This window comes from Heterodontus francisci, chromosome 31 (assembly GCF_036365525.1).
Source record: "Heterodontus francisci isolate sHetFra1 chromosome 31, sHetFra1.hap1, whole genome shotgun sequence".
NCBI classification, from domain to species: domain Eukaryota; kingdom Metazoa; phylum Chordata; class Chondrichthyes; order Heterodontiformes; family Heterodontidae; genus Heterodontus; species Heterodontus francisci.
This window is the reverse complement of record NC_090401.1, coordinates 57,447,290-57,471,537: the sequence shown is the minus strand read 5'-3', so window position 1 is coordinate 57,471,537 and position 24,248 is coordinate 57,447,290. Positions and strand designations below refer to the sequence as shown.

The window sequence follows — 24,248 nt, the reverse complement described above, 5'->3', positions numbered from 1 at the left end:
TAAGGTTAAGATCTAGAACTATCCAATTATCTACTCCCCTGCACTTTCCCCATCACCCTGCAATGTTTCCCCCTTCAAGCATTTATCCAATTCCCTTTTGAAAGTGTTTAAAATGGAGGGTTTCATCCACTATCTCAAAGTTGCTTGCTAATCCTCTGGGGTTTGAGGTGTCCTTAAGAATCAGTAAGCAATTTCAGCATTAGTGTCTCAAAGTTTGCTGTGCCATATTACTTATTAACAATTTCCAGGAAAAAGTCAACCATTTCGACACTTTCAATGTACAGTGGGTATGTTACTGGACTAGCTATCAAGAGGGCTAGACTAATAATCCATGAATGCGAACTCAAATACTACCATGGCAATTTGAAAGAATTTAGATTTTTTTTTAAAACATGGATATGAAAAGCTGGTTTGAAGAAAAACTGACCATGAAGCTGCCAGACTGTCATAAAACCCAACTGGTTGACTAATGTCCTTTAAGGAAGTATACCTGCTATTCTTACCCTTGCAGGTGACTACACTTCAAAACCAAAAGGTGCTTCATTAGCTGTGGAGCACTTGGGACCGTCCCGAGGTTGTGCCATAGATAAATAAAGTAAGTGACAGCCATTCACTGGTTCATTCCTCAGGGGAATACCTTGACCAATCAGAGTCAAGCTACCCTGGTTTAAATTTCAAACAAAATTTGACACATAACTGTCAGTCACCATAAACTGGTGCATTCTCCATGGCAACGCTTCTACCAATCAGAGTTCACTTGCCAACCAATCAGCACTCTCTTCTCATACAGTATAAATTTGTTGCTTTCCCTTACATTGGTATTCTCGTGAATTGTCCTGATGAGTGCAAGATGAAAAGCTTTGACAAAATATCTCTATTTTCAGCAATACTCAAGTTCTGTACTACCAAACAACTATTTCTGTCTATATTTCTTAGCAGACACTTTGTGTCCTCACAACTTGCTTTCCTACCTATCTTTGTATCGTCTGCAAATTTGGCTACGATACACTCGGTCCCTTCATCCAAGTCATTAATATAGATCATAAATATTTGAGGCCCTAGCACAGATCCCATGGCACTCCACTAGTTACATGTGCCAACCTGAAAATTACCCTTTTATCCCGACTCTCTGATTCCTGTTAGCCAATCCTCTATCCATGCTAATATATTACCCCAACACCATGAGCTCTTATCTTGTGTAGTAACCTTTTATGTGACACCTTATCGAAACCCAAATATGCTATATTTCCAAATATACTGGTTTCGCTTTGTACATCCTGCTTGTAACCTCCTCAAAGAACTCTAACAAATTTGTCAAACACGATTTCCCTTTCATAAAACCATGTTGAATCTGCCTGGTTGCATTCTGATTTTCTAAATGTCCTGTTACTACTTTCTTAATAATGGATTCTAGCATTTTCCCAATGACAGCTGTTAGGCTAACTGGCCTATAGTTTCCTGCTTTCTGTCTCCCCCTCCCCCCACCCCCACTTTCCTGAATAGAGGTGTTATATTTGCAGTTTCCCAATCCACTGGGACCTTTCAAGAATCTAGAGAATTTTGGAAGATTACAACCAGTGCATCCACTATCTCTGTAGTCACTCCTTTTAAAACCCTAGGGTGCAAACCATCATTGGTTTGGAGATTTGTCAGCCTTTAGTTCCATTAGTTTTCCTAGTACTTTTTCTCCAGTGATAGTGTTTGTTTTAAGTTCCTCCCTCTCTTTTGCCTCTTGACTTTCTACTATTCTTGGGATGCTTTTTGTGATTTCTACTGTGAAGACAGATACAAAATACTGGTCAAAGTCTCTGCCATTTCCTTGTTTCTCATTATTAATTCCCCAGTCTCATCCTCTAAGGGACCAACACTTTAGCCACCTTCTTCCTTTTAATGTATTTGTAGAGTCTGTTTTTATGTTTCTTGTTAGTTTACTCCCACAGACTAACTTTTCCTTCTTTTTATTTTAGTCATCCTCTGCTTATTTCTAAAATTTTCCAAATCTTCTGACCTACCACTAATCTTTGCAGTATTACACCTTTTCTTTCAATTTGATACCATCCTTAACTTCCTTCAGGTGCATCCTTCTCATAGAGTCTTTCTTTCTCAATGGAATAGATCTTTGTTGAGAGTTGTGAAATATCTCCTTAAATGTTTGCCACTCTACTCTACTGTCTTACCTTTTAACTTATTTTCCCAGTCCACTTTAGCCAACTCGGTTTTCAAACCCTTGTAATTGCCTTTACCTAAGTTTAAGACACTAGTTTCAGGCCCAAACCTCTCACCCTCAAACTGAATGTGAAATTCTATCTTCTTGTGATCACTCTTGCCTAGAGATATACTATGAGGTCATTTATTAATCCTGTTTCATTACACATTACCAGGTCTAAAATAGCCTGCTCCAAGGTTTGTTCCAGAATGTATGGTTCCAAGAAGCTGTCAATAATGCTGATAACATGGGAGAGGATGAATTTCGGGACCGAAGACTATGTACTGTAAGGATAGACACAAATAGATCATTAAATAAATAAGCAAGTTGGATAATATGTAGCTAAAGGGTTGTTAGGTTAGATCATATAAGTTTTTCAAACACAGGTACTTACATAGCATCATCCCTGTTTTAAAAATCTGTTCAAAAAAGAGTCACAATACACCTAGTAGTGTTTTATCCAGCAGGAACTAGACTTTAAAAGAAAGAGAGGTACAAAGTTTCACTCAGGTGGAACTTTTGCTTACCTTTAAGATCAGGCAATGTGAACAGGCTTGGATAAGTCACGCTTCTGATTATCCACAGAAGTTCCCAGTACCAATGATTTTAAACATAGGGTTAATGTGTACCACGTTGTATGAAGTTTTAAGATGAATGTTTTGGAACAATAATAAATTATTTCTCAGACATATTACTGTCTCTAGGTTTTTGAATCTGTTATAAGGAAGGAATTATCCAAACTGTTTTCATTTTCACATATATTTGTACCTTTTATGTATGGAACCTCAGTATATATCATAGTAGTCTTATGGCCAGGTGAGGAGAGGGTCACAGACTCTGCCCTTGCCCTTCCTCTTATTTGACGGCAACAGGATTTATTCCTTTTTTAACAGTGATTGTGCTTACCACCTCAATGAGTGTTTTACCTTTTACCTTTAATGTGATCATGAAAGAACCAATTGGACAGGTTTTTTTGAGTTTAAACAAGAAAGAGGTGAGATTATACTTAACAATTTAAACCCGATCTTAAAAAAAAAGCGACACATTCAAGCACACATCCACACGAGAATCTCTCACACACACAACTAGATTACAGAGTGAGAAGTAGATTTTGTGGTTGGATTAGAGTCCAGAATAAATAAAAATTAAATCTACAGTCTGTGAGGTTGGATGATTCGGTGGTCTTCTGACTGAAGTCTTTGGTTGGTCAAAATGCACTTTGTGGCTGGAACGCTAGGCTCAGGGATTTCTTGGAGGCAGTCTTGTAGGTGGCTCTCTTTCCCTGGTCTCTGTCTATAGCAATCTGTAGGCTCGGAGGGTCCACAGTCGCAGCCAGTTTTCAAACTTGTGTTATCTGGAGAGAGAAAGAGAGAGGAAGTCACACAGCCTTTCTGATGCTGCACAGTCTGGGTTACTGCTTGTCTCTCTTTGGTCAAGGAAACTCTCAGCTTTCACAGAATTGGACAGATGGTCACATGACTGCCTCGATGTATTCTCTGGAACCTTCTAATGAGATTCAAGGCTTTGAATTGGCTCCCAGGCCCCAGGATGCCAATATTTACATCTGGAGCGGTTTGCTTTTTCAAAGTCAAGGTGTCAGGATTGTCTTGAATGCCATACTAATGAAGCAATTTTAGGTAATTCGATCACCTAGAGCAAGCCATTGTTGTGGGTCCATGCTCCTCAGACCCCTGTCTCCTGTTGGAGACCTTGGAATGTGAAAAGGTGTTACATATGCCAATTGCGGTGACCATCTTGGCTGCCAGTTTTTTAAAGGTTAACTGCAGGATTTCTTCCATTAAAAGTTTAATGTAAGTTTCCAACCAATGAATTAAAATTCCTCATTTGGCATATCATTTTTCTTGACAGTAGTCTAAAATTGTTGATCAAGGAATCAGTTAGACTATCTAGTCAAAGAAATCAACTTGTCAAAACAAAAGCAAAATTCTACAGGTGCTAGAAATCTGAAATAAAAGCAGAAAATACAGGAAATCCTCAGCAGGCCAGGCAGGATCTGTGGAGAGAGAAACAGAGTTAATGTTTCAGGTCAATGACCTTTTGTCAGAACTGGAGAAAGTTAGACCTGCAATAGGTTTTAAGCAAATTTAGAGATTAGTTTAGAAACAGATTAGCACTGAAACAGGCCCTTCGGCCCACCGAGTCTGTGCCAACCATCAACCACCCATTTATACTAATCCCACACTAATTCCATATTCCTACCACATCCCCACCTGTCCCTATATTGCCCTACCACTTACCTATACAAGGGGCAATTTATAATGGCCAATTAACCTATCACCCTGCAAGTCTTTTGGCATGTGGGAGGAAACCAGAGCACCTGGAGGAAACCCACGCAGACACAGGGAGAACTTGCAAACTCCCCACAGGCAGTACCCAGAATCGAACCCAGGTCGCTGGAGCTGTGAGGCTGCGGTGCTAACCACTGTGCACTAGTAAAGAGGCAGGGAAAGGGGTGAGGCAGGAAAAAAAGGATAAGGTCTTTTATAGGGTGGTGGGTAGGAGAGATTAAATGACAAAAGGGATGATGGTACAAGGCAAAAGGAGATGGTAATTGGAGAAGCAAAGAATGAAAAGATGACTGCAGAGAAGGTGTAGATGCTGTTACGAGGATTTCCATTTTTTTGTTTTAAAACTTGGGATTCTACATTTTTAAAAATTGAAAAGGATTTCAGTGGACATTGAGACATCTGGAGATAGCTGAACTTAATGGACGCTTTTGGAAGCAAGGCAGGGTCAACGAGAGGATCCTGGATTTGGCCAGTAAACAAATATTGGAAACCAGGTAATTTCAAGGAAACCAACAAGGGGTTTGACCCCAGAGTTACCCTTTGTGTGACAAGAGAGAATTTATTACTTGGCATGTGACTTGTTTCTGGAAGGTTTTGGATTCATTTTTCAACAGTTTAAAAACCAGTGGGTTTGGACTAAAGCAGGCAATTGGAATTCGATTTTGACCTGCCTGGGGATCAGAAAAGTATTACCTCTCTGTAAAGAATCCTTGCTCTTGAAAAGCAAAAGCTTGTATGAAGTGGTACTGTTGCTTCCCACATTTTTGAAGAAACCCTGAATTTGCAGAAATTGTGCATCTTTAAAAAAGGACTTTTGCATCAAATGTGAGAACTGACACCTGTTGCTGCACCCCTGATGGAAGACCTATGTGAAGCCTTCTACCATGGAAGTTCTTTGAACACTTACCCATCACAGACTGTTCATCAACCTCATCTGGAAAGACTTAGAGTGGCATCCAACTATTTGCCTTTGGGACACCTCACCAAACCGAAGAACTTCCTTTCAAATTATGGCAGTCTAAGTTTTTTTTTATTCCTTTTATTCCTATGAAACAGCTGTAAACCAAAATCCCTTTTTTCCCAGTTAACTGGTTTTTGGATGTATGTGCATGTGGGCTAGGAAAAAAATAGGGATTTTTAATATCTTAATTCGTATATAGTTTTACTTCATTATTGGTTAAGACATGGCTTTATAATAAACAATTACTTCTGTTGATGATTAAAGAAACCTGGTTAGTGTGCTTTATTCTGGGGACAAATAGAGCATAATTAGCTGTTTTGATAAGTGGGAAAATTTATTGGTACTCTGTGACCTGAGAAGTGGTGGGACTGAATTAACAGTGCATTCCTCCTGCCTCGGTCCTAACAATGTGAATAGCATAACCATCACCAACAGCTGCTGCCCAATAAAATGGGGGCCGAGGTTATGCTCTGAAGTTGTTGAACTCAGTGTGGAGTCCAGAAGGCTGAAAAGTGCCTGATCAAAAGATGAGGCGCTGTTCCTTGATTTTCATTGGAACAGTGCAGGAAGCCAAGAGGTCAGCATGGGAATGCGGATGGAGAAATAAAATGACAGGGGAATTCAAACACCATCCATGTCAGAAGTTCCCAGGATCAGATCCTCACATATTGCACCACACCTGTAATAAGAATGTGACTGGAGTGGAATACGCTCAAACACAGGTGCAGCTCTCAGCTTTCTCTGCAAACAGCAAGAATTCCAGCATTAAGACAAATTGCCCAATATAGTTAAAGCACATCTTGTGCTTTTTTTTTAAAAAAAACAGAACCTCTCTGTGAGTTTGTAGATGGACTCGCAAATTGGATAAGTTTGAACCTGCCCAGTACTGCCTGCGTTGCTGGGAGCAATCACATGATCTGGGAAAACGTTTGAACCAATACGGGAACTAACACAAGAATATCCACTTCCGTCATGGGGAGAACGCAGGGATAACTTTTCATTATCTTAAAAAACAAGTTTAGTTTGTGCAGTGTTAAGACCCGAGTCTCTCACACTTGTCTCTAGTGGAAAATGCCATGGATGCGATCTGGCAGTACCAGTTTCGGATTATATTGTTAGGTGACTCCACAGTGGGGAAATCTTCCCTCCTCAAGCGTTTTACCGATGGCACTTTCACCGAGGTGCAAGATCCCACCGTGGGAGTGGATTTTTATGCCCGCTTGTTAGAAGTTGAGCCGGGCTGTAGGATCAAACTTCAGCTATGGGACACGGCTGGTCAAGAACGGTTCAGGTCAGTGCGAGCATTTGCTCTGTTTTCACCTCCCTTTAAAAGTCAGCGCAGAAGTTACGAAATTGTGTGGTTTGAGGAATAATTTCCTTCCGCGCTTTGGAACACGTTGAGCAATGTTTCGTGACAACTTGAAACTTTGTGACATTTCTGTTCACTCACGTTAAGATAGTCAAGATATCAAATTGGGGATTGAGTAGAAACTTCATGACCAGTGCAAAACTAACATAGGAATGATTAAGGCAAATAGTGTAGATGCGAAGTTAAAGTTTCAGGCCAGTGACCTTTCACCAGCACTGGCAAAGGTTTGGAAAGAATTAGGTTTTAAGCAAGTGAAAGGGAGGGGAGTAGGGGAAAGTGTTTGATAGGACAGAGGGGGATTAAATTTTTGTCATTTTTATAAATGACCTGGAAGAGGGTGTAGAAGGGTGGGTTAGTAAATTTGTGGATGACACTAAGGTCGGTGGAGTTGTGGATAGTGCCGAAGGATGTTGTAGGGTACAAAGGGACATAGATAGGCTGCAGAGCTGGGCTGAGAGATGGCAAATGGAGTTTAATGCGGAAAAGTGTGAGGTGATTCACTTTGGAAGGAGTAACAGCAATGCAGAGTACTGGGCTAATGGGAAGATTCTTGGTAGTGTAGATGAACAGAGAGATCTTGGTGTCCAGGTGCATAAATCCCTGAAAGTTGCTACCCAGGTTAATAGGGCTGTTAAGAAGGCATATGGTGTGTTAGCTTTTATTAGTAGGGGGATCGAGTTTCGGAGCCACGAGGTCATGCTGCAGCTGTACAAAACTCTGGTGAGACCTCACCTGGAGTATTGCGTGCAGTTCTGGTCACCGCATTATAGGAAGGATGTGGAAGCTATGGAAAGGGTGCAGAGGAGATTTACTAGGATGTTGCCTTGTATGGAGGGAAGGTCTTATGAGGAAAGGCTGAGGGACTTGAGGTTGTTTTCGTTGGAGAGAAGGAGGAGGAGAGGTGACTTAATAGAGACATATAAGATAATCAGAGGGTTGGATAGGGTGGATAGTGAGAGTCTTTTTCCTCGGATGGTGATGGCAAACACGAGGGGACATAGCTTTAAGTTGAGGGGTGATAGATATAGGACAGATGTCAGAGGTAGTTTCTTTACTCAGAGAGTAGTAGGGGCGTGGAACGCCCTGCCTGCAACAGTAGTAGACTCGCCAACTTTAAGGGCATTTAAGTGGTCATTGGATAGACATATGGATGAAAATGGAATAGTGTAGGTCAGATGGTTTCACAGGTCGGCGCAACATCGAGGGCCGAAGGGCCTGTACTGCGCTGTAATGTTCTAATTCTAATTCGAAAAAAAAAATAACAAAGCTGTCCTGGGATAAAGGTAAACCGTGTGTTAATGCTTGTGGTGAAAGACAAAGCATTAGTCCAGCGAGAGTGTTAATAGTGGAATAATGAGTAGCTCTAACGACATGAAAAGCAGGCACATGATTAAAAAATATTTTTAAAAGGCCAGTCATGCTCTGAGGTTATTGAACTCAATGTTCAGTCCGCCAGGCTCTTTTCTTGTTTTGTTTCAGATTTCCAGTATCTGCAGTATTTTGCTTGGTTCAGTCATCCTTATTGATGATTCTTCCAATTCTGCAGTCATATTTGACAGAGATGAGGAGAAACTACTTCTCTCAAAGGGTCGTGAGTCTGTGGAATTCACTACCCCAGAGTGCGGTGGATGCCGGGCCATTGAGTAAATTTAAGGAGGAGATAGATTTTTAATTAGTAATGGGTTGAGGCCAAGATGAGATCAGCAATGATCGTATTGAATGGCAGAGCAGGCTCGAAGAACTGAATTGCCTACTCCTAGTTCTTGTTATATTTGCAAAAGTTAAATATTTGTAAAAGGGGGGAAGAATGAACAGTTGCATTAGAGGATGTTTCCTAAAGGGTAAAAGTTCAAATAGTAGTGTCTTCATAATATATTTATTGAGATGTTTATTAAATATGGTGCAGAACCAAACTGGAAATTCAACATTGTCTGATTTCAATTGGTCTGAATTTCAGGGATGTACTGTATGAATTGTAAGCAATTTGGCCAATGAATTGTCGATTAAAGAAACTAGTCTGTTTGAACTTTGATCACAATAGTTTTGTCCATTCTGCATTCATGACACATTAAAACTGTTGCATCCACCAGTCCCTAGGCAACTGAAGGCGTGGCCACCAATGGTGGAGTGATTAAAACTGGACGTGCTCAAGGGACAGTCCTGGCAGGTTGCACTCCATGAATAGCAATCCACTAGCCCAAATGGATAAAAATCATTATGCTGCATAGCGTGTTCAGTCTTAATCATTTTCATGATAAGTCCTTTTCATATATATTAATTGGCATAGGATTTACCATTTTAGTAACATCCTAAAATGCAAATCTGCTAATAAAAAGAAGGAGCAGGGACTTTTCTAACTTCTGGTCTGACTGCCGGTTTTCCAGTTTTGTACTTATTTACTCTAGTGTGGATGAGAGGTCAAGGTGTCAGGCTTAGCTCCGTGGTAGCACTCGTGCCTCGAAGGCAGACAATTGTGGATTCAAAGTTTCCCTCCACAGACTTGAGCACAAAAATCGAGGCTGACACTTCACTGCAGTACTGAGGGAATGCTGCACGGCTGGAGATGCCGTCTTTCAGATGAAATGTCAAACCGAGGTGCCTCTGCCCTCTCGAGTGGACGTGGCTATTCAGACGAACCTACCTGACTTTCTTTTGATGTACTGCCTAACATATATCCCTCAACCAATATTTACGAAAATGGATTATCTGTTCACTATCTTATTGCCATTTGAGGGGCCTTGAATGCATTGACTGCTGAGTCTCCTACAACAGTGACTACACTTCAGCTTCCTTCTGTGCCTTAATGGCTCTACTTCATTGGCTACAAAGTGCTTTGAAATAGCCAGAGGTTGGGAAAGGCACTATATAAATTCTATTTCTAAATGTCCTGCTTGCATGCATATTATCTCAAAGTTTACAAAAAATCTATCAGCCCCTACTCTTTCCAGTTTCGTTTCTCAAAGGCGAACAAATTTAGTTTTCCCAGACTATCAGGTAGTTAAAATTAGTTATTATTTAGTTTACAGCTTTAAGTTAAAGGATGGTCTTTTCCCAGCAAGAACCAACAGTTTGGTAAGTACCCACCCTTCAGTTGCCTAGACCCTAAGCTCTGGAATTCCCTCCCAATACCTCTCAACCTCTCTATCTTGCTTTTATCTTTTGAGACAATCCTTAAAACCTACCTTTTTTGACCATCTTTTAGTCGTCTGAAACCAATATCTTCTTATGTGCCTCAGTGTCAAATTTTATTTTATAATGCTCTTGTGAAGCACCTTGGGATGTTAGCACAATCAAAAAATGGATGTTGAGCCAAAGAAGTGGATATCTGGGGGAAATTGACCAAAAGTTTGATCAGGGATGGGTTTTAAGGTGAGCCTTAAAGAGGAAAGGGAGGTGGTGAAACACAGGGGTTGAGGAGGGAATTTGAGAATGTGGGTCCTGGGGTCTGAGGACATCAATCACCACTTTCAGAAGACGAATAAAGAGGAAAGAGGGTAAAGGGAGGAAGGAAGCCTTCGGATTAGAAACGGATGTCTCCCTGATAGATACTTATTTCCAAGGTATAAAATTAGTTTGAGAGACTTCAAAGACATTCTAGATCCCTTTATCTGTCTGATCTCAGCACTTTTGGGGTGGTGGGGGGGGGAGGTTTATGTGTTTTGTTTCATTTCACCCCTCCTGAAGCTATTGATCCTTTTCTGTCATGCCAGTCACCCTCTGATTCCTCAGTCCAGTGACTGTTCCTAAATAAAAACAAGAAATGCTGGAACTACTCAGCAGGTCTGGCAGCATCTGTGGAAAGAGAAGCAGAGTTAACGTTTTGGGTCAGTGACCCTTCATCAGAACTGTTATTTCTATGTGAGCATTGAAAGTGAATATTAATAGGCCATTCAATTGCAGGGACTATTCCAGTCCATCCATTGCTCTCCGACACACTTCCAAGGAGGGATTATTTTACAGCTATCAGAAACATGAATGCTGGAATATTTTCTGCCTAAAGCACTGATTAGGCCAATTATAGAGCACCTAATGCCGTTTAGGCTGCAATTATTTTACTGAGCACAGACCAGGAATTGAACTTGAAGTCTTTAAATTCTGCATCATTTAACTACTCACTGGTTAGATGGTTGATCCACTTTAAAAGCTCTCTGTGAAAACTCAAACTTTTGACCTAAGAGTAGTAATTTTGAAATAGTCTGAAAAAGGGTGCAGAACATTCCATTACTGTGAGCAGTAGTCTAGCCACTGTTACTATTTTCCAATTAAAATCTTTAGCTGAATAATCTTTAAACGGATACGGTACATTGTTTACAAAAGGTTACTGTATAAGCGATTAAATCTTTTTTGACTGACCTTAACTTTCTATCCACATTTGGATTTTTGAATATTCAAAGCTAATATGAACTTCTAATTAAAGACTTGTATAAATGTCTGATGGGTCAGTGATAAACGCCTTGTGTAATATGACACTCAGTCATACAGTCCAGGAATTAACTGATCTCAACAGTGGTGGTTTGGAGCACGTGTTCAGTGACGGAACAAAAATAATGATTCGGGTTTTCCAATCCTCATCATTGTTTAGTTTTATTATGTTAAAGGCGCTAGGTAAATACAAGTTTTTGTTGTTGACACCTGCTGGAGGTTCACACATGCATACCCAGGTGAAAGAAAGACTGGCATTTATATAGTACCTTTTATAACCATAGGACATCCCAAAGTGCTTTACAGCCAATGAATTACTTTTTGAAGTGTAGTCACAGTTGTAATGTAGGAAGCACAGCAGTCAATTTGCACACAGCAAGCTCCCTCAAACAGGAATGTGATGACCAGATAATCTGTTTTTTGCGATGTTGATTGATGAATATTGGCCAGGACACCAGGGAGAATTCCACTGCCCTTCAAAATAGGGCCATGGGATCTTTTACGTCCACCTGAGAGGCCTCTGTTTAACGTGTCATCTGAAAGACTGCACCACCAACATTGTAGCACTGGAGTGTCAGCCTTGATTTTTGTGCTCAAGTCCTGGAGAGGGATTTAAACCCACAACCTGCTGACTCTAGGTGAGAGTGCTATTGCTATCAACTGAGCAGTAGATGACATTTAAGTGAGAATTAGGTCTCCGTGGTTGAATGGCCGACCAATCGAGCTCATTCATAGTGACCACAGTGCACCTTTAAAAACTATTGGAGGGTGACTGTTTGCAATGTTATAATCCAGAAAACTAGTTGGTGAAGGATGATACTGGAGCCAATCTTTATTTACTCTTGTAATGTTTCACTCTGTAAATAATTATAAGGATACACCTCCTAATTCAACCCCCCCCCCCAGTTTCTTTTATATGTGCTCAAGAAAGACCCCAATTAATGACTTCTGCCTGCATATAATTAAATACAATTGATATACAATTAACATGCAAACTATCTGACATGAGCCCCCAACTTTCAGGTGGCCCGGGACAACGAGGAAATGTATGTATTGCATCCAACATTTTAACATCAATAAATCTATTTTGCTAATCATATTATGGTCTGCTCTTCACATTTTTACTTTAGAAGCAGAAGAAAGAAAATTGGAGGATAAAGCTACTGATTCGCTCTGGGGTTTATTTCCACGGAAGTGCTCTCTGTCTCATCTAAGTAGTCTTTCCATGTGAAGCCATCCAGTGAGATAGCCAAGCCTGAACTTGTTCTCTTCCTAAATGTTCATACTTGGAACAGAGATCATACATAATGATCATGGACAAGAAGCACTGACTGAATTTATCTTTTTCTAGCCTGGGGATACTGAGGATATTTGCTGGACTCTCCCATTGCAGTCTGTGGTTCGATCACATGTCTTGGCAAGGGTCAGCATTGAGCCAATTGTGATGCCCCAACTAGTGCCCTGAATTAAAAGCAAAATACTGCGGATGCTGGAAATCCGAAGAAGGGTCACTGACCCGAAACGTTAACTCTGCTTCTCTTTCCACAGATGCTGCCAGACCTGCTGAGTGATTTCAGCATTTCTTGTAGTGCCCTGAATTAATTCAGTTAATTTAGCAGGGACCAGAATTTAAATGAGTGCCTTTCTGATCTGTATGAGTATTTCAGACTGTGCACACTGGCCTGCTGGCTGTAAGGGTGGGGTAATGACACCGCCTGCCCTTTTGTTCAGAAAATAATTTGTAAATGGGTATTGCCCAAATTTTAACTTTAACCAAACAGACTAAAGGGAAGCGCTTAGTTCTTCAGATGATCATTGTATTGTAGGACTGAGTCATAGTTTGGGAGGGTCCAAAATTTAATCCCTGGTTAATGCTGAATCGGTTGTAGTGAGTGTACTATACTTGGAGTCATGAATTAAGTAGAGGATAAAATCAGCCCATGTTATGCTCCTGACTATTTTCCAGTGACCCTTGTTAAGAAGTGTGGATCTGCAACAATGTGACAATGGCCATATAATCTGTTTTGTTTTCAGTGATTTTTGTGTGGGGTAAATATTGGCTGGGGCACCAGAGAATTTGCTTGCACTTCCTGAGTGGGATACTTTACATCCAACTGGAAGGGCAGACGAGACCTCGGTTTAACGTTTCATCCGGAAGATTGCACCTCCAAAATTGCATCACTCACTTGGTACGGCACTGACGTGGCAGTCTAGACTTTGTACTTGAGTCTCTGGAGTGGGATTTGAACCTTTCTGGCTCAGAGGCGAGAGTGTTACCTGTAAGCCACAGCTGACACCTATTATTTGTGGAATGATTCAGGGCAGAAATGTGTGATTTCTGTAACAACAGGTCTACAAACGTGAATTGTATCCAGAGGGAAGTTAATATTCCATCAAATACTTCATTTTGTTTTCTAATGTCCATGGAGGCCCTTCATCCGCTTTGCAGGTTAGCATTAAGTTAAGTAACTAAGATAATTCAGAGCATGACGGGTCCCCCATTTTACTTTTATTTTTAGTTATTGTTTTCTTTTTATGTATTTTTTTGGGTTTGTTTTATTTTATTTCATCTTCGTTTGTTCAGTTTGCTTACCCGCTGTTTTTTTTTCATGTTTGTACTTGTGGCTGTTCAATTTCAGTCCATTAACACCCTATCTGTACTAATGCTTTGTCTTTCAACACACCATTAACGTATTGTTTGCCTTTGCTCCATGACCTTCTGGTCAGCTATTCTGTGACCTTGTCCTATCTACACCACCTTTGTTATCTCTTGCCCCACCCCTGCTTTACTTGCTTATAAACTTTCACATTTCTAATATTTGCCAGTTCTGAAGAAGGGTCACTGACCTGAAACATTAATTCTGCTTCTCTCTCCACAGATGCTGCCGGACCTGCTGAGTATTTCCAGCATTTCTTGTTTTTATTTCAGATTTCCAGCATCTGCAGTATTTTGCTTTTATTTAACTAAGACAATTGTTTTTTCAATTTGATATCTTTATTTTGAAGATGCTATATAAGGGAAAGTTTCCTTTCATGAGACCAACGCAGCTCTTTGATCTAAATCCTTTGTATCGACAGCCCTTCTATTCAGTTGTTCCTGTTTCTGATTTCTGTGGGCGTATGGCCAGTGAGTGACGGGCACGATGCAAAGTCTTACTCTTGGAGTGTTATAAACTGGTTCTTGATGAACCAGTTTTTTTTTCAGTAAGAAGCAAGGAATACAGTCAAAGGCTTGTCCTACTAGCCTTTCCATTTCCAGTCAAACAGGAATAAGGCCACCTATAACCAATACGTAATTATATTCAGACTGGCTAAGTACACAAAGAGTAGGATTGCCTGCTTTTAAAAAGGCCCAATTTGACTGGATTATAGGGACAGACTGTGGTTAGGAATGTGGCTGGACACTCAGTCTCCTAATAATTAATCAGAAACTTTAATAATCTCAATTAATGCCTCTACAAAGTTAAGATGCGGCAGTAATTGGAGCAATTATATTTAATTTAAAAAGACAAACTTTTGCCATCCAGTTTACCTCTTTACAGTGCGTTCACATTACAAATTTAGCACAGTGCAAATTGTTGTGGCTTTGCATTATGCTAAACCCGTGGCATGTGCATTGGGTGTCTACTGAAACTGACACCAAAACAGAGTCAGATTTCTTCCTCCAGGGAGTCTCGCAACTCTTCCTCTGGTATCATGTTGGGTCCTGACTCTGGATTTGGACTCAAACTGCAGCATCGGCACGAAGTGAAGCATTTTCATACAGACGCTGCAGTTCTAGTGTGAATGGCGCTTGGGAATTTCCAAACAGATATGTCAAACACCAGACTCTTTAAACCAAATGTGATGGTGTCTACCCTAAAAAAAGACAGTATATGAAAGCAATGTTTTTGACCATTCCGGTACTCGTTGAATGTTTTTGCTAATGCAAAGTATTGACAAAACCAACTTTATTAAAATTATGTAAAGCTTTTAAGTATTGTACTCACCAAGAGAAAGTTAAATTTTAAAGAAAATGTAAAGGAGTTTGTCTTACTCAAAGGTGTTGAGTATCTTGTGTATTTAGCATGTTTTGACCAATCCCCTCAGTGGCACAGTGCCCAGAGCCCAGGCTAATGCTCCGGGGACAAAAACAAGAAATGCTGGAATCACTCAGCAGGCCTGGCAGCATCTGTGGAAAGAGAAGCAGAGTTAACGTTTCGGGTCAGTGACCCTTCTTCGGAACTGACAAATATTAGAAAAGTCACAGATTGTAAGCAAGTGAGGTGGGGGTGGGGAAAGAGATAACAAAGGAGAAGGTGCAGATTGGACCAGGCCACATAGCTGACCAAAAGGTCACGGAGCAAAGGCAAACAATATGTTAATGGTGTGTTGAAAGACAAAGCATTAGTACAGATTAGGTGTGAATACACTGAATATTGAACAGCAGCAAGTGCAAACCTGAAAAAAAAAACCTGAAAAAAAAGTGGGTAAGCAAACTGAACAAACTAAGATGAAATGAAATAAATGCAAAAAAAGATAGTAAAAAATGTAAAAAAGAATGTAAAAAAAAAAGGAAGAAAAAATAACTAAAAATGAAAGTAAAATGGGGGGCCGTCATGCTCTGAAATTATTGAACTCAATGTTCGGTCCGGCAGGCTGTAGTGTGCCTAATCAGTAGATGAGATGCTGTTCCTCGAGCTTGCGTTGATGTTCACTGGAACACTGCAGCAATCCCAGGACAGAGATGTGAGCATGAGAGCAGGGGGGAGTGTTGAAATGGCAAACAACCGGAAGCTCAGGGTCCTGCTTGCGGACTGAGCGGAGATGTTCCGCAAAGCGGTCACCCAGTCTGCGCTTGGTCACCCCAGTGTAGAGGAGACCACACTGTGAGCAGCAAATACAGTATACTACATTGAAAGAAGTACAAGTAAATCGCTGCTTCACCTGAAAGGAGTGTTTGGGGCCTGGGATAGTGAGGAGAGAGGAGGTAAATGGGCAGGTATTACACCTCCTGCGATTGCAGGGGAAGGTGCCCTGGGACAGGGACGAGGTGGTGGGGGTAATGGAGGAGTGGACCAGGGTGTCGCGGAGGGAACGATCCCTTTGGAATGCTGACAGGGGAAGGGAGGGGAAGATGCGACTGGTAGTGGCATCATGCTGGAGGTGGCGAAAATGGCGGAGGATGATCCTTTGGATATGGAGGCTGGTGGGATGAAAAGTGAGGACAAGGGGAACCCTGTCACGGTTCTGGGAGGGAGGGTGAGGGTAGAGGTGCGGGGAATGGGTCGGACACGGTTGAGGGCCCTGTCAACCACAGTGGGGGGAAATCCTCGGTTGAGGAAAAAGGAGGTCATATCAGAAGCACCGTCATGGAAGGTAGCATCATCAGAGCAGATGCGTCGGAGACGGAGAAACTGGGAGAATGGAATGGAGTCCTTACAGGAGGTAGGGTGTGAAGAAGTGTAGTTGAGGTAGCTGTGGGAGTCGGTGGGCTTATAATGGATATTGGTAGACAACCTATCCCCAGAGATGGAGACAGAGAAGTCGAGGAAGGGAAGGGAAGTGTCAGAGATGGACCATGTAAAGGTGAGAGTAGGGTGGAAATTGGAAGCAAAGTTAATAAAGTTTTCTAGTTCGGGGCAGGAGCAGGAAACGGCACCGATACAGTCATCAATGTACCGGAAAAAGAGTTGGGGGAGGGGGCCTGAGTAGGACTGGAACAAAGAATGCTCCGGGGACATGGGTTCCAATCCCATCATGGTCCATGGTGAAATTTGAATTCAATTAATAAATCTGGAATTAAAAAGCTAGTCTAATGGTGACCATGAAACCATTGTCGATTGTTGTAAAAACCCATTTGGTTCACTAATGTCCTTTTTAAGGAAGGAAATCTGCCGTCCTTACCTGGTCTGGCCTACGTGGGACGGCAATGTGGTTGACTCTTAAATGGTCGCATTCCACTCAGTTCAAGGGCAATTAGGGATGGGCAATTAGGGATGGGCAATAAATGCTGGCCTAGCCAGCGACGCCCACATCCCACAAATGAATTTTTAAAAAGATTTGCCCATTGGGGAGGCAGTGGAATTGAACAAATTCCATGTATAATTTTTATAGTATAGGTAATATTATTCCTATTTCTTGAAAACTGGGCAACAATTCAGGAATATCTCTGGGGGGAAAAGCAGCCCCTTTCAAAACTGTATGCAGCTTACTAGAGGAAGGTTACGTACGTTGGAGAGCTAACCTCCACCAGCCCTTACAACCCTCTGAGATATCTGCTCTCGTCTAATTCTGGCCCCTTGAGCATCCCAATTTTAATTGCTCCACCATTGGCTGCCGTACTTTGAGCTGCATACGCTTTAAGCTCCGGAATTCCCTCCCTCTACCTCTGTTGCCTCCTTTTGAGGCATTCCTTAAAACAAACTCTGACCAAGCTTTTAGCCATCGGCCCTAATATCACCTTATGTAGCTTGGTGTCAGATTTTGCTTTATGATGCTCCTGTGAAGCACCTTGGTATGTTCTATTATGTTAAATGCTCTATATTAAAGCAAGTTATTGTTGTAAATAAGGATTGGCTACAATGTTCTGTGATCTGTGGGATTGATCGAGATGAAGGAAAATCTAATAGAGGGTGAAGGCTTGAATTTCCGATTGCGTTTACATTAAACGGGCCCACTGTTGGATAAAGGATTCTGAAAGCAGAGATCAATTCATATTTTCATGTCCAATTTCAGAAATCCACTACTGGATTGACCGATTTACCACATCCATTTACTTCATTTTAGTTGTTTATATGGTACAAGTCCAAAACCCTTCTATAAAATGCAGGTATTTGAATTAAAACACGCAATTGTGTGATAATGACTTGGAACAGCCTAACCCCTACTGTGTTCGCACTATTGACTGAAGAATTTCTTGTCCAGTCATAATCTCAGTCGTGCTTTATTGCGATTTTTATTTTATACACTCTTGAGACACAATTTGGGCCTAATTTTACCCCATTCAAAACCCACCCACTTGCTCAAGGTTATAATTGGGCCCATGGTCCCATAACTGTACATGCTATAGTGCATATTTCACACTGATTACAGGGAAATGCAGTGAGTTATAAGTAGTTATACAGCTCTATGTGTTAGAGTGAGGGATACTTGGGATCAAGTCCACCATCTACAAGGCACAGTCAGGAGTGTGATGGAATACTCTCCACTTGCCTGGATGGGTGCAGCTCCAACAACACTCAAGAAGCTCGACACCATCCAGGACAAAGCAGCCTGCTTGACTGGCACCCCACCTACAAACATTCACTCCCTCCACCACTGACACACAGTTGCAGCAGTGTGTACCATCTACAAGATGCACTGCAGCAATGCACCAAGGCTCCTTCGACAGCACCTTCCAAACCTGCGACCTCAACCAATTTGTAGGACAAGGGCAGCAGATGCATGGGAACACCACCACCTGCAAGTTCCCCTCCAAGTCACACATCATCCTGACTTAGAACTATAACGGCGTTTCTTCACTGTCGCTGGGTCAAAATATTGGAACTCCCTTCCTAACAGCACTGTGGGTGTATCTACCTCACATGACTGCAGCGGTTCAAGAAGGCAGCTCACCACCACCTTCTCAAGGGCAATTAGGGATGGGCAACAAATGCTGGCCTAGCCAGCGACACCCACATACCATGAATGAATTTTTTAAAAACTCACCCTGGTCAGGACTTGTAGCAAGGGTTGGGTGAGGTGCTTCAATAAGTTACAGCAGCAACGGGTCCTCGTGCATCTTGGGAGAGGTCTTCTCTGCAGGTAGTCCTGGGGCTGGGCAGGTCGTAGGAGCTTTGGGTGGGTGGTGTCCTTCAGGAGGAGGCCCATCTCTCCTGCTGCTCCTCCAGCTCTGAGTGACCTGCTTATTATTCACTTTCACTTGTGGCCATCCCACATGTGGTTAGACCATGTGATTGTTGGGCTGTCACAAAAGGGGGTCTTGTATCTCCTTGCTACCCGTTGCAACAATGCTATTTTTGAAGTGTTTCAACAGTTTAATTTTCCTGGGTTAAGCAGAGTCGGGGGAAAATCATCCAGCGCTCCTACTCTTGATTTTTGCACAGTAACCTGCTGGGAAGCGTGTGTGCAATCGTGCATGGGTGCATGCACTAGTCAAGGACAAGTCTGAGCTTGACTGATGCCATCCAGTGTCAAAAATCCAGTTGCCACACTGCTGTCCAGACTCTCTCTCATTTTGCAAAGATAGTAGAGGGTGGTTAACACGTGTAAAGTTTAGCATGAATCCACACCTTTTTGAAGAGGAAAATCTTCACTGAACTGTTGTAATCTTCCATTGAAACTCAATCCATGATGATTTTGAATGGAGATGGTGTTTGTTTCCCTAAAGGAAATTTCTGGCCCACAACTTTAATTCCTGACGACAGTGCAGCTTTAAATTGCAATAACAACATTTTGGCACAGCACAGATTTGTTTGGACGAGTTATATGCAGATGCTAGTTTTAGTACAGAATGCCGGGTGATGCAATTGACTAGAATATGTTCAGAGCAGCTACTGGGAAACATTGGAGAATCTGAGATTGTTTCTGAAACATGAGCACCAGCTAAACCTTGTCAAAAAGGGTTTTGTGTAATGTAAAAGCTTGGGTTTATGCTGTACACTACATATCGAACCATGTTTAAAGCTATTGTATACAGTTTGTGGAGTATGGAGCAGGTTTCTGAATTCTCAGTTTCTGTTGCTGCAAGGATCAGTGGTGTCATCTTTTATATTGAAACGGGACACATCCCACCTGACGAGTCATGCTGAGCACAATCCACTCACGAGCCCATCACACAAGTGCTTTGCTGTGTTTCAAATGCACACTATGGAAGTGCTGTCCAGACTCATTAGGCTTGCCCAACTCTTATCTCAGCACCATGGCAGAATAATGCTCCATGAAAGGAGGGGGGGAAAAGAGAAGTTTTTTTTTCTATATTCTCCCATTCTTTCAATCGTCAAGATGATCATTACTTGCTGGGGTACTGTTTTTTTTTTTGCCAGCCAATCTCCAGTATCTTGCCCGAGTGGTCACTTTTCAGTGTATGAGCCGGGATTGTGCATCGATTGGCTGTTCAACTACTGAGGCATCATAACCAAGTCTAGTAGGCCTCTCACCTGAGATGCGCATGTGCGGAATTCCACTGGATAGCAATATGGAACTCTTCCTGATTTCCTCCTGTCAATGGTGTCCTGGTTGCTAATGTTAATCATTGTCTGGGATACTATCAACTGAGCTCAACTAATTAAACGTAGACCGGGCATTAAACCAGGCACCTACTGGTCTGTATGGCTTAACTACTTAATGGAAACTTATCTTGCTGATCCAGAAAGTTCCCTGCCCCATAAATCTAATGGAAGGCAGAGTGGTAAAAATGATTGTGAATGAGTTCTGAGTCTTCTGCCCAGTGAGTAAATGGGCTGTTTTGATTTGTTACTGAATCCCACTGACCAGAAAAATCACAAGTTCAAACCTATTCTGTGTTACGTTGGCTCCTCTTGGGCAGTAAACGGTGGGGGTAGGTGTGGGCTCAGGGCTGTCTCTCGTCATTGCTGTAAAGTGCATGTGTGAATGGTGGGCGATGACTGAATCAGGCCCAGCTGCGACGTTCTTGCGACGAAATAGTGTGCTGGCAGTTACTGTCTCTGCTCCAGCATGGCTGAGCTGGTAGAAGCTAATAGAATTATAGTTAAGGATGAGTCAGTACCTTCAGGGAAAGAGGGAGAAAAGAATTTGATTGGCATTGTTCCTGGTTGTTGGTGCCAATTGTGGCCAACTGAACACAACTTAAAAAGCTCACTTGGCACTGGGGTAACATTGCTAATAAAGGAGTGATTCTAGTAACAACTTCATTCCAAGTTTAATAATGTAATCCTTTATAACAATTACATGAAGCCTGGTCCTTAAGGCCCTGCATTTCAAACTGATACGCAGACAACAATTACATGTCTGATCTAATGTTATAAAAAAAGAAAGACTTGCATTTATATAGCGCCTATCATGATCACTGGTCATCTCAAGTGCTTTACAGCAAATGAAGTACTTTTGAACTGTAGTCACTGTTGTAATGTAGGCAACATGGCAGCCAATTTGGCACAGCAATACGACAATGACCAGATAATCAGTTTTTATGGTGTTGCTTGAAGGACAAATATTGGCCAGGACACTGGGGATACCTCCCCAGCTCCTTTTTTTGAAGTAGTGTCATGGGGTACTTCATGTCCATCTGAGAGGGCAGACGGGTTCTCGGTTTAAGGTCTCATCCAAAAGAAGTCACCTCTGAAGGTGCAGCACTCCCTCTGTACTGCACTGGAGAATGTTTTAATCTTGCTTGTGTACTTCTAGGTTACTTAGGATCCACCTTTGGTCAATCACAAGTGCAATGGGGTTTCAATAAGCTGTGGGCCCTGGATTTCAAAATAGTTGAGGTAAATTTAGTACATGATACAAGTGTTTTGCCAAACACTCCAATTATTGACCTCAATTAGACTTTCGAGGAAGTCATTTCGAGCAGTAACAGAGACAAACATCAGAGAGACGTTCAGCGGGCAGTTACACAGGATCACCATGCGTTGCCAAGGGAGGTTAACTCTGCTTCTCTCGCCACAGATGCTGCCTGACCTGTTGAGTACATCAAGCATTTTCAATCACACTCAACCTAACCTACCTTCTGAACTAGGCAACAATGGCAGATCGGGAGAAACAAAACAAGGAAGAAAAAATAATAGTGACCACTGAGTTGGGCAACATCAGTTTTCTAGAATAAATAATATATCAGTTTTCTAGACATGGGTAGTGAGGAACAATCAAAGTCACCGTGGATATTGTGGATGTGTTTACAGTCACTGTTCATGATCAATCATTGATTTGTTTCTAGACTGTTATTCAGCTAAAACCATGTTGTTGTATTTCAGATCAATTACTCGATCCTACTACAGGAATTCTGTCGGAGGTCTGCTGATGTTTGATGTGACCAATCGGAAATCATTTGAGAATATTAAGGAATGGCTGAGGGAAGTCAATAACCACGTGTATCCAAACAAGACCATTTTCATTCTGGTTGGACATAAAAGTGACTTAATAAATGACCGTGAAGTTTCCCGTGAAGAAGCAGAGAAGTTGGCAGACACACTGGGTCTGAATTACATCGAGACCTCAGCCAAAAATAACACCAATGTCGACAATGCATTTATGAAATTATCAGAATGCATTTATGATTCAATGAAAATGGGAGAGATTGCTCTAGAGGATGGTTGGGATGGAGTCAAACGAGGATTTAATCCACGAGTATTGGAACAGCCAAAGGAGGAAAAACAAAGTGATTGTAATTGTTAACTTGGCTTTGGGTGTAATTAATATGTCACTATCATAGAAGCAAGCTAGCCACTTGCAACATATATATGCATCATGCAATTGTATCTTAATTACCCCACCCAGCTATAAGATGTGGAACTAACAGTGCAAAAGATTTATAAAACCAGTTTCAGCCTGAGTAATCATTCACCACGCAGCGTGGTAGTAATGGGTGGTGTGGAGGTGCAAAACTGGGAGTAATTCTTTAAAAGCGGGAATTTTCTTGTGTACTCATGCATGCTGCTTATATCCTACAGTATTTGCAAGAAATTGGATAATAGGTTTTGGTCATCACGGGGCCTTTTCATTAAGCAGCATCAAGTTTAATGGGAGCAGATTGGTTTTCTACTCCGAGGTACCCAGGCAGTGAAAAGAAACTCAGAATCCAAGTTTTACAAATCTTGTTTCTTTGGCTGGTGCAGCCTAATGGTGTTCTATTTCTATTTTGATATGTTGTACAGATGTCAAGAGTTTCAAGTATGAGTTTCATGCCGCCTCAATGTTAATTCTACCCATTGCGTTTTGTTGGTGCGTACGCTTTTGGATTTTGTAACTGATCTTGCAAGCTGCCCTTTGTGACTGCAGAGGTTCCTTCTTAGTAAATGATAAAACAATAACACAACACAATGATTGATTAAATCTTTGTAACGGTAATATCTGTCTATTTGAAGTAAACAGAAAAATATTTTCAAAACCCAATGCACTCCATATTAAAACAATATTAGGGTCTCCTTCATGGTCAAGTGCTTCTGTATAAAGGAAGAGTAAGATTAGGGATTTCCCCCTCTCTGATTGTTGTCCTGCGGTGCTCACTGGAATTGCCCTGAGTGTGAGCAATGGGCAAGAAGAGGATGAGGTGTCACTGTGATACTCTCCATTGTCAAACAGCCTAGAATGAAGAGTGTGAAGAATGGCTCCATGGACAAGTAACTAGAGGACTTTCAGCACACACTCAACCCATCAGCAGAAGAGGGGAGAAAATTGGCAAAAGAAAAGTTGCGACACAGGTCACTGAAAGTGGCAACGCAAGTGGATAAGGTAGTCAAGAAGGCATACGGCACGCTTGCCTTCATCGGTCGGGGCATAGAGTATAAAAATAGGCAAGTCATGCTGCAGCTGTACAGAACTTTAGTTAGGCCACACGTAGAATATTGCGTGCAATTCTGCTCGCCACACTACCAGAAGGACGTGGAGGCTTTGGAGAGGGTACAGAAGAGGTTTACCAGGATGTTGCCTGGTCTGGAGGGCATTCGCTATGAGGAGAGGTTGGATAAACTCGGATTGTTTTCACTGGAACGATGGAGGTGGAGGGGCGACATGATAGAGGTTTACAAAGTTATAAGCGGCATGGACACAGTGGATAGTCAGAAGCTTTTTCCCAGGGTGGAAGAGTCAGTTACTAGGGGACATAGGTTTAAGGTGAGAGGGGCAAAGTTTAGAGGGGATGTGCGAGGCAAGTTCTTTACACAGGGTGGTGAGTGCCTGGAACTTGTTGCCGGGGGAGGTGGTGGAAGCAGGTACCATAGAGACGTTTAAGAGGCATCTTGACAAATACATGAATAGGAAGGGAATAGAGGGATACGGTCCCCGGAAGTGCAGAAGGTT

General features: G+C 41.8%; 1 protein-coding gene across 1 annotated transcript; it reads left to right on the top strand.

Moving 5' to 3' along the window:
- The first annotated feature begins 6,394 nt into the window (after positions 1-6,394).
- On the top strand, positions 6,395-23,297 carry LOC137347300 (ras-related protein Rab-39B-like). Its single transcript, XM_068011699.1, has 2 exons — positions 6,395-6,767; positions 22,205-23,297. The coding sequence occupies exons 1-2, from the start codon at positions 6,553-6,555 to the stop codon at positions 22,623-22,625; spliced, it is 636 nt and encodes a 211-aa protein (XP_067867800.1). The 5' UTR covers positions 6,395-6,552; the 3' UTR covers positions 22,626-23,297.
- The last annotated feature ends 951 nt before the right edge of the window (positions 23,298-24,248 follow it).

Excerpts from the sequence above, each read along its gene's own strand:
- LOC137347300 (XM_068011699.1), top strand. The coding sequence starts at position 6,553 with ATGGATGCGATCTGGCAGTACCAGTTTCGGATTATATTGTTAGGTGAC. Across the intron at positions 6,768-22,204 it reads GCTGGTCAAGAACGGTTCAG|ATCAATTACTCGATCCTACT; the intron begins GTCAGTGCGAGC and ends GTTGTATTTCAG.